At 30.8% G+C, this 11229-nt stretch overlaps 1 protein-coding gene across 1 annotated transcript in view; it reads left to right on the plus strand.

The window, feature by feature from the left end:
• Positions 1 to 9908, plus strand: part of LOC106687525 (UDP-glucosyltransferase 2) — a 12984-nt gene extending 3076 nt beyond the window's left edge. The window contains exons 2-7 of the mRNA XM_014431460.2: positions 3341 to 3648; positions 4082 to 4345; positions 4596 to 4921; positions 5905 to 6133; positions 7326 to 7545; positions 9335 to 9908. Coding sequence (XP_014286946.1) covers positions 3411 to 3648; positions 4082 to 4345; positions 4596 to 4921; positions 5905 to 6133; positions 7326 to 7545; positions 9335 to 9608 — 1551 coding nt within the window. The 5' untranslated portion in view covers positions 3341 to 3410 and the 3' untranslated portion in view covers positions 9609 to 9908. The remainder of the gene's footprint in view (positions 1 to 3340; positions 3649 to 4081; positions 4346 to 4595; positions 4922 to 5904; positions 6134 to 7325; positions 7546 to 9334) is intronic.
• The last annotated feature ends 1321 nt before the right edge of the window (positions 9909 to 11229 follow it).

The raw sequence follows: 11229 nt of genomic DNA on the forward strand, positions 1-11229 counted from the left end.
TAAAAAAAAAAAAATTAAATTATGTTTATAATAAAGAAAGAAGAAAAACTACTGAGATATATGCCGTGAGCAATATGCATATAGAAATGTCTATATCTAACCTTGTCCAGATGAGTAAGAGATACTGTTGAGGTAAGAAAATATAATAAAATAATAATAAACAATCCATCCTCATGGTATTTGCAATGTTTATGATCAGGGACTGCCGGCCGTTTAAGTGAAATAGTGGAACACATTTTTTTTACATTTGACAAAAATGTCATATATAATTAAAAATAAATCAAATACAAATTGACTGATAAATTTACAAAATAATTAAAATTAAAATATATATTTTTTTAATATACTGCTTCAACAATAAACAACTGCAATATTCCCAGCTTTCAGAAAAATATTTCTTCTAATATTTCTCTTTGAAGACTCACATTTTTCTTTATCAAAAGAATGAAATATGTTTTATAAAATTCTATCAGTTTCATTTGAAAAGCTCATACATCAAAGGAAGCAATAGATGAACATTAGGTGAACATTACTTAAGTAATTAAATCAAGTGTATAGAAACAGGAGAGAGGTGAGATGAATGGTGGAACAGTCGAGAATAAAGGGCGTTCCACTTAAGAAGAAATCATTGGTAAACAGCCAAAGGTTAGGCTGGGACATAGATGGATAGATCTCTTTATGTCTGACGCAGTAGATTTAGGTAATAGAGGATAGGAGAAGATTGGTGGTTACATTGAGACCGTCATAGTTCCTTCATTTTTATTTAATAATCAAAATAATTGTATCAATATCTAAAAGGAATGCCGTTTTAAAAGAAACTGACCTGAAGATATTACTTTAAATATTCTTTTATTTCTCTTAAAACGTTTTTCGAACAGGAATATTTATAGTCGTTGCCATTATTTTATAAATACGATTATTATACTACAGTAACACTCAGTCACACCTTGTCTCTGGTATCATTATCCAAACATTTCTGTCGATAACTATTGTCATCAGATTGCTCTATCTAATATAACAATCACAATATTGATGTTTATGCAAGGATTCATTCGCTAGGTCAAGGAATTCCAACGAAGTTAGTTTGAATTGAAATATTTATTAACTATTTAGCACGAATGTCATAGATTTTAGAGGATTTGTCATTTTTCATTTCTAAAGTGCTTTAGTGATTTCTGTGATTTTTCAGGAGATAAATCAATTACAATTACGGGTTCTTCCAGGACCCGGATACCGCAAATATGGTTCTTCTGTATCATCCACAGTCGGATTAACAACTATCAGAATTATTCATTCCAGTACCCCATTCTTCTACTAGGGTGGTAGCCCGCCTTCGCATAATTTTTATTGGATGGGTCTTCCTACCCTTCATATCTTCCTTGGAGTGTTTAATCGAAGAATAGCAATAAATGATACTCATATTTCATATTTTCAACTTAAAGCGGACAATTATGTTGGACTTGGCCAATCAGAGCCCTCCGAAACTTTCTGGTCAAAAGTAATTCCACTTAATTCTTCCTCATCATTTTGCCACGATGCGGCATACTCCACTCAATAAATCGGAGTAGGATGTTTAAAATTTGTTTGTGAAGAAGGTCGATGTTAGTAAAGTGCCTTTTTAGGTTTAAATTGTTTTTCTCTCGACCAACCGTGATTTATTTCCATAGCTGATCAGGTTTGGGTGAAGGTCCCATGAATTTTCAAAAATTCATTATGTATACCACTCATACACAATAGATACTTACACATAATAGATGAATCAGAGTTAAAATTTGAATAATTTAACCCATGTAAGTTTACATGTAGATATAGTTTTTTTCATAACAACGTTATAAGGATCAGTTATTAATCATAGTGGTGATTTTTTTTTTAAATCTATTTAGAAATTTGTTAATAAACCTGACGTGTATAATGCAAGTAGGTAGACTGGAGTGTAAATAACTACCATTAGTTTAAAGACGGATTCCTGTTTAGTTGGTTGTCATAAATGTTTTAATAGCATATTAGTTAATCCTTAAGCTGCTAAGCTCATTGTGAAGATAGACTAATTGATTCCATAAATATAACTGACTAATGCTGGGGTTAATATAATATTACATTAACACAAATTATTATTTATTTATTAAAAAATAAAAAATAAAATTGCTATAATTAAAATCATCCAAAACTAAAAAAAAAAAAACAGAAAAAAAATCCCAAATTTTATTATAAATTACATAATTTTCTATAATTATTTCAGATGAATGGAATATGGTCCGGGTGCGGTAAAAAAAAACTCAAATAGAATTATACTATTTTATTGAGCCAACGTTTCGCCCCACGTTGCAGGGCTTCGTCAGGGCTGTTTTGACGGCAGTCAAAAACAAAATATAATGTTTATATTTAATCCTATAATTATTTGAATATTTTCCCCTATCCCAAGCATGAAACTTTTAATTCTAGAGGCCTGTGATGGTGTTTTATGTGACCCTGAGTTTTAGTAGGAAACCCCATTTTTAATCCATAATGTCAATCAGTCATCCATTAAAAAAAAGAAGAGAAATAATAACATATTTGAAGCATACCAAAAAAATGGATGATTTATGACAAAAGGAAGAAATCCTTACTAAAAATGTTACTCCATTTCCTGATACCGCTTCCTGTTGAAAGCGGAGATGAAACAAATTGGATAAGAAGTGATTGAAGTTCATGATCATTTAAAATACCAATTTTAAATAAATGAATAAAACAACGATGTTGAACGATTTTGGAATTAGGATAAAAAATAAAAAAATTAATGAAGTAGTAGCCTATGATATCTATCTAGTAATATATGAATTGACAAAAAATATTGAAGAGACGCAGGATATAAAATGTCCATTTTTATTTTTAGGTAAAAATGGTAGGTTTTAGTTTAATAGGTTTTATAGCTAAGTTGTCAATTTTATTTCTCAACCTATGACATTCTTGATTGTATTTATAATTTCATTTATATCAGGAATACTATAATAGTTTAGTATAGAGTTATTAGATGATTCTTTTTTTAGTCCATTGTGTACTAAGGTTTCCCAGTTCATCTCTTATTATACTAACGTCGAGGAATCTGATATTATTATTATTTTCTATTTCATATGTAATTAAAGATTAGATATGGAATTTAAGATTTCAATTAATCGATTAATATCATTTTTGTGAATTATTGCTAATACGTCATCAATGTAATCAACTATTATATTTAAGTTTTTACCTTATTTAAGCAGCTGACATTAGGTAATACAATTTTGTACTCACATTAATGTTTTCTAACACTATATTTTAATTTTCCTTTAATAAACAATAATTTATTAATAATATTTTACAGATTTGAACGCTAGTAGAAATCCTTTACAAAGTTTCCGATATATAGAAAAACAAATAACCAAAATCAAAGTATGTCTTGGGAACCGATAGTGCTGTTCATCCTGTGTTTGTCAACTCAAACCCACGGCTACAAGATTTTGGCATTCATGCCATTTCCTACCACCAGTCATCAAAATATTTTTGTCGGTTTTATCAAAGCTTTAGCCGAACGTGGCCATGAGATCACATATTACACACCAACAGAACCGACAGTAACTCATCCTAACATCAAGCTCAAGCTGACGAAGAACTGCAAAGAGGAATATTTAAGTTAGTATTATACTTTTATAAAACAACACTATGTATTTTTATGCTATAATAATATTCGAATGAAGTGTGATTGGAATTGGACTCCTGACTAACAGAGTTTAGGTCGGGTGAAGCTGTGGCAGAAAATTTATTTTTATATATATATCATCCTCAATCAACTATGAAGTATACTTGGCCTCTATAAATTTGATTCCTATTCTGTTTCATTATAAAGTTTAAGGCAATACTTTAAGAGTTATAGGATTTACTTGTTAAAATTTCACTAAACTGTACAAACAACTAGTAAACTCCTTGAATTTGACTGATAGTCGTCCCCGTGATGAATCAATAGTAACAGTATTTACCATTTTACTTTGTAAATATAAATATGTAAAAATATATTATGGTCTTCTTTTAATGTATTTTTTTATTATTTTGTTTTTTTCTCTTCTAGAGGAATTAGAAATATCTATCTTAGGCCAAATGTCTGTACCGGGAGTTTCACACGCGATTTCCCGTACTTCTGAAGTATTCTCCTATGACTTCTATGGTAACCCGACGGCTCAAGAAATCATCCACTCCTCTGAAAAATATGACGCGATCTTGATGGAGTCTATGTTCACCCAAGAACCAGTTTCAGCATTAATTCACAAATTTGGTTGCGTTGGAATTGAAATATCCACAATGGGAGACTCGGCTTGGATCAACGAATTTTCAGGTTAAAATCCATTATTTTATTTATTTTCCTCATAACGGATAGATGATTTATAATACTTTTGAATTCAAATACCACCGAAGTACTTATTCAATAATTTTATTTTTTAATTAACTATATGAAAAATTTCTTCCAGATATAATTACTTCTACCGACGGCTCTATATCACTTTTGAAATATTAGCTTAAAACGGGAAGATCAGACGTTAAGATTGTTAAAACCATAAGTTATTTTAATCTACACTTGTTCACAGGAAGCCCACATAACCCTGCCTACCAAGTAGACTTCAAGTCAGAACTGAGTCATGAAATGTCGATATGGCAGAGGATCTATAACGTATACGTTATCGCTTCTACCCTTGTCGTCAGTTACTACCACATGTACGCGATGCAGAACATCATGGATAAGTACTTTAACTACACCGGTTGGGAGACGAGGCCTTCCCTGTACACCTTATTGGCCAACAGGAGTCTAATATTAATTAACTCAGACCCAATCCTGAGTTACCCGTATCCGACAGCACCTCATGTGAAGGAAATAGCAGGCATAAATATAAGAACGAATCAGACTTTGCCTAAGGTCTGTAGACAAAGTATATGTGAATTAAAATTTAGTAATTTTTAGCAGTAATATTTAAATTATAATTGATAATTTATGACTGTCTATTTCATGTTATTTGTTTATTTAATTACTATTTTAGTTTATTATTTTTAAAAAAAATTAAACTTTCAGTTATATTTGGCTGACAAATATATTAGCTTTTTCGGAATAGTTTTGAGAAGTCACAGAGCACAATGTAATAAATACTAGGGTAATGTGAATGTATAGAATGTTTGTTATTTAATTTTGGTATACCATATGCATCAAGAAGAATCAGGAGGGATAGTGTTCAACAAATCTGTAATGATACTTGCTTATGTAGACGGTGTCGATATTATCGAACGACCTTTGCAAATATGAGCATGGCATTTCTTGGGCTTCAAAGAGTTCATTTTTTTCTGTAATGCTTTTCCTCCACTTATGCATATCTGACATGTGGGTGACGGAAAGTGTTATCCCTTATATAATCAACCGATTCTAACCAGTATGTGAAGTTCAAGTTTTCATTCCGAAAACTTGCCACGAAATAAAAGAAAGCCCACAGACCAGAATTGAACCAGTTGAGGTTGCTAAGATGACACCGCAATTCCCTCGGCAACTGACTTGAAGAGCAGCAGTTAAAGTGATACAGAGAATTACCGAAAAAAAAAGAAAAGAATTTCATGGTTAGAGAACATTTTGGATTATCACAGACCGGCTATAGAGATTAAGAATGACCTCTTTAAGTGGATTGGCAAGTTCATATATCTAGTTTCTCACGTTAAAAGGTGATAATTCATGCATTACCTCATTTTTGAAATCATTCTTATCATTTGAAAATCATTCTTATTAAATTTTTGATATTTCAATACTTTAGATTACATAGGGAGAATATGAATTAATATTGAGAAGCATTTATTTATGTATTACCTGTTAAAACTGTATGTAAGAAAATAAATAATCAACTTGTCACGTTCAAACAGGATTTACAAACGTTCATGGACGAGGCAAAACATGGAGTGATTTACTTCTCCTTCGGATCCAATATAAAAACATCTGATGTGATTAAAGGTGAAGCAGGCAGAGCGTTCATGAAAACTTTCGAAACCTTGCCACAGCGAGTCCTCATGAAGTGGGAAACGGACAACTCGGAGCTGAAAATCCCTTCCAACGTTAAGACGGCAAAATGGTTTCCTCAGACGGATGTTCTAGGTAAAGTTGAGTCTTATAACCTTTGGGTATTATAACGAAATGATAATTAATATCGCAAATGTCGCCACTCAAAGGACAAAGGATGTTAAAAAACTGCAAAGCGGAAAACAGAATTTATTGAATCAAATTGTTACAAAACATAAGTTTCTTTGACGTCGCCTGAATGGGTTAGATACCGGACAATTACCTCTGCAGCTTTGAATTTAAATACAAATATATACAGAAATATAATTTGTTGATTCTGTTTTATAAACTATGGATCGCCAAGGTCCATCTAGCCTAATAATGTGGATGCTTGTGCATTTCTTAAATTGAAAAATGTTTTTATTTATTTATTTTTTATGATTGTCTAATCATAATTATGCCGCATCTTTTAAAGAGAAAAAACATTACGTCTCTAGCGAACTACTGAATGATAGGCCCTGGTGGTGGAGGTTTATTTTGGCCTTCTTCAGTATGAAGATTTTCACCTATCGAATCACATCCACACTAATAATTTCTGTTTATTTATAATTAATTTATTATTAGATACAAAATTTTAATTTACCATTATTACCCAAACTATTATTTAAAAAATTCACAAACAAGTTTACTATAGAGTATACGAAATCAGTGATTGGTGTGAAATAAATTATAGTTATATGGTGTAAAAGTTGTAATAATTAACCTAATATTTCTCATTTTTATTTTATTTTATAGTGTTGATGCCAAATTTGCTATGCCTGCTCTGCATATGTAATCTTATTTTTATTTTTGTGGGGACGGGTTAGATCTGTGAGGCATTTGCTCCGGGTTCAATTCCTATTGTAGCAAATAATTATCTATTTTGCTTTTTCAGCCAAGGGGCCGTCTGTGGCTCAGGTAGTTGAGGCATAGGTCTTTGTACCTAGGAATTGGAGTGGTGCTGGTTCGAGTGCGACCTGGAGGGTCGACTCATATTTCTGTGGTGGTCCCACGAAATAAAAACTTAAATAAACCCCAACTATGGAATTAGAATAGAGTGGCACCCTATAGATAGATACCCCTCTATATGTCAGAAATGACCAGAAAGGAAGTCATAAAAAAAATAACTATAAGAAAACAAAAATTATAAAAAAAAAAATAAATAATAAAATTATAAAATTTTATTTTAACCACAAAAAATCTACTTCATATGCTCATAAATATACACATTTGTTTTGTTTTTTTACAGCGCACAAAAATTGCATACTTTTCATAACACACGGAGGTCTTCTTAGCCTAACAGAAACAGTTTACTTTGGTGTACCCATCATTGGTATACCTTTTTTTACCGATCAGTTCAAAAACTTGCTTCAAGCCCAAACTATGGGCTATGGTCTGATGATCAAATACGACAATCTAACCGAAGATACAGTATCCTGGGCACTTAGAGAAATCACCACTAATCCCAGGTACGAAATTTAATAATAGCATTTTATTTTTTTTTTTTTGCGGTGTTTTGCCAATAGATCTCATTTTGGACTGTTCATGCAGCATCGTGCTTCATTTTGTCCTCCAACATGTGATTTTCTGTATCACGATCCCAGAATTGGCTAAAACTTGCCTGGCGTTGAGCTGTTAAGAGACTTTTGACTTTGTGATTGGCATATTCCAATTGTAATCAATTATTTTCTCTGTAATAATATATCTTAAAATTGAGTTCATTTTACAAAATTAAGCTGGTGAAATTATTTGAGTAGCAGTAATGAGAATGTTAAGTAGCTAACTATAACTATGGTGTATGTTATCTAATATTTATACCATGGTTATGTCCTCTATTATTTTGTTGTGCTGTTAATTCCTTTGTTATTAATTTATGATTAAGACAAATCATCGACATTCTGCAATTCCGTTTATTGTCTATCTAACCATTTTAATAATAAGGAATAAGAAAGATAAGCTTTTCACGATCAAAGCTGCAGTTATCAGGAATATGGATGTCATCCCAGGTTTTTACATATTTGAGGATCTTGCATTATACACGTGGACGCAAACAACTTAAACATATTACTGTGATTGTATCTACATGTTAATAGTATTAATGGTGGAACACACATATCCTAAAGCATTCTACTTACTCCTCACACCCTAGGGTTCATTCAACACGAAACTAATCTTTCAACATCATTCCTACCATTCAATAGTACCTCTTCACATGAGTATATTTTATTTTATATTTCTTTGTTTACAGTATTTTGATGAAATTAGTTCCTAATTGTATCAGCGTCTCAATCAATCGTCTGAATTTAGTTTGCAATTTAAAAATGTCAAGGAGCACCTCATTAAACTTCTATTTAGTTATACACTGCCCTAATCTTCATTGAGGAGTGTAAGCATTTCCTGTTTGGTAATATCAGAATGAGCGCGGTGGCTCAGTCAGTAAAGCACTGTACTTGTAACTTCAAGGACCAGGGTTCGAATCCAATTGTGGCAGATAATTATTATTTCTGTTTCTATCAACCTTGTGGATTCGATTGCCTTCCGTTGTCCACCTGGCTTCATAAAGTGGCTACACTTAATTGAGGAAAATATGGCGATTGGGCTTGACTATGAACAAATCACCTCTTTGCACACCCATTGTTCAAGGAACAGTAATTCCTTGTAAAGAACTGGAACCTGAAGGGTCACTCATGGGTAGTAGTAGTACAGATTTTCAATTTTTTTTTTTTCTTTATGGCGGGAAATGACTTTAGGTGGTCCTGTATTCACTAATTGTTGGAATGGAAAATTCTATGTGTGCCCTACAAGAGGAACAGTCCATTCCACATTTCAACAATCTTCTAGCACAACTTTATGAACAGATGTTTCCGTTCAAATGAAGATGAATAGTATATCTAAAATGAGTTAGCCACCGCACACCCTTCTCCCGCATTTCTGGCCAATTTTTCTTAGATTTACTATACTAAATACTAGTTCAAATAAAATATTGAAGTTCCAAGTTGCCACTAATACTAGTTAAAATAAAAATTTGTCATTATAAGAAATTGCTAATCATAGTATCCTTTACCTCCGAAGTACCATACATATACATTACAAATATGTAAATTCATGATATTAGCAATCTTTAAGTAATTGTTTATAATATATTTATTTTCAAAATATGAAAGTTACTTGTAAGTAAACAGCATTTTCATCAGTTTTAAAAACATATTACAAAAAATACTATAATCTTTTATAATATAATGTGCTTTGTGTTAATAGTTATCGAGATGTCGTGAAAAAGAGGTCCCAGATATTCCGAGACAGAAGACATACTGCTCAAGAAGAAGCAGTCTATTGGATCGAATATGCGATAAAGTATCCCAACGCGTTGCTTCCAAAATCTGCATTCATGTCGTTTTGGGAGAAGAGAATCTTCGATGTTGGAACTTTCTCAATACTAAGTCTAGTTGTTCTTTATGTCACATTAAAGTTCCTTGTGCATATAACAATAAAATCTAAAAGTACGCAAAAGAAGAAAGTAAAAAGATCATAAGAAATTTTTATTATTAGTTTGCCTATCTGGCAAAATTAAAGGTGGATTCCATTCTTCTAGAACTATTGAATTTTTAATTAAAAAATAAGTAAATTGAACACAACTTTAGGAACGTACAGTCAATGGACTTATTAATAGAACGATAGTGTATTAATTTATTCACTGTTGAAAAATATTCACATATATTTACAAACTATTGGTTTATATTTATCGATTATTAATTTTCAATAAATAGTTTTTCTTTTACATAGATATAATAAATAAGCAATTAACACGATAGAAAGAAAATACGTATGAACGTTTGTTATACAGTTTAATTAAAATGTTATATAATTTTACATAATTCTAAAATATTATTATTTATCTTTAATATAGTAAAGATAAATAATAATCTAAAATATTATTATTTATCTTTAATATAGTAAAGATAAATAATAATCTAAAATATTATTATTTATCTTTAATATAGTAAAGATAAATAATAATCTAAAATATTATTATTTATTTAAATATTGAAAAATATTTGATATTTTAAGTAACTGGTATTATCTGATTTGTACATGTACTTTGAATGGATCGTATGTGTGTTATATTATTTTTTGTACTTTTTTCAATGTTTTCAGTATTATTTAAGGATTAATAAATTATTATCCTATAATATCGCTTATTTTGAATGTGTAATCTGTTATGACCTAGCGAACACCAATTTAAAATTTTAAAATTAGTAGAAGTTATGGAGCATACTATATTAAGTCTATCTTTTGAGAGTATTGTTAATATTATGACCTCCAGTGCAATCTAATTCTGGGATTGTAGATTTAGCCCATGGTTTCATAGTTCCTTTTTCCGTAAATAATTGTATTCATTTTCCAATCTATTCAAAAAGATTGTGTAAAAATTTCGATACGATCTGTTGCATAAATAAAAATATACACTGATTTTCGTAATCTGGTCTTATTGGCCCATCTTGCAACCTTTTCAAGTTCTTCACCAGGATTCCCAACTTCAGAATTTCCAATAATGTTGGGTACATATTTTATGGATACTAACAGTAAGTCATTTTTTATGAATAGCTCATATCGTTATGAGAATTGTAAAGAGTTCTCGTCTTCATATGAAGAACAAACGTCAAGCCCGTCCAGTAACGTCTCATCTGTTTACCTTGACTCAATCTAGATAGATCGTTCGTATTTTTTTCGCACTCATAATTTGCAATAATTGCAACGAGAGTCTGAGTGACTAAATTACAAAACCCTTTGTATTTTTTTGTTGTTACTTCAACAATCGATGTTTGATCGTATCGATATTTTTACACTAGCTTCTTAAATTGAAAGGAAAGAGAATACATTTTTTCCCGTATAAAGAACCTATGATACCGTGGGAGTGTAATAGTAAATGTAGTGGGAGTGTGTGGGAATCTCATAAGTATAAACCTTATGTAATTTGATACTACCATTTAATGAGATATTAATAATTAAGCCGTTATTCAATGATTAATTTACGTTTGGCTTGATAGTGTTGGGTTATAAGTTTTTAATTTTTATATTTTTTGAGATGTGTTTATCAAAAAAATTAGGACCTGAAAATTGTCCGTTTATCAAGAATCACCCATATATATATA

This window comes from Halyomorpha halys, unplaced genomic scaffold, assembly GCF_000696795.3.
Source record: "Halyomorpha halys isolate HHAL.00 unplaced genomic scaffold, Hhal_1.1 Scaffold975.1, whole genome shotgun sequence".
Classification (NCBI taxonomy): Eukaryota; Metazoa; Arthropoda; class Insecta; order Hemiptera; family Pentatomidae; genus Halyomorpha; species Halyomorpha halys.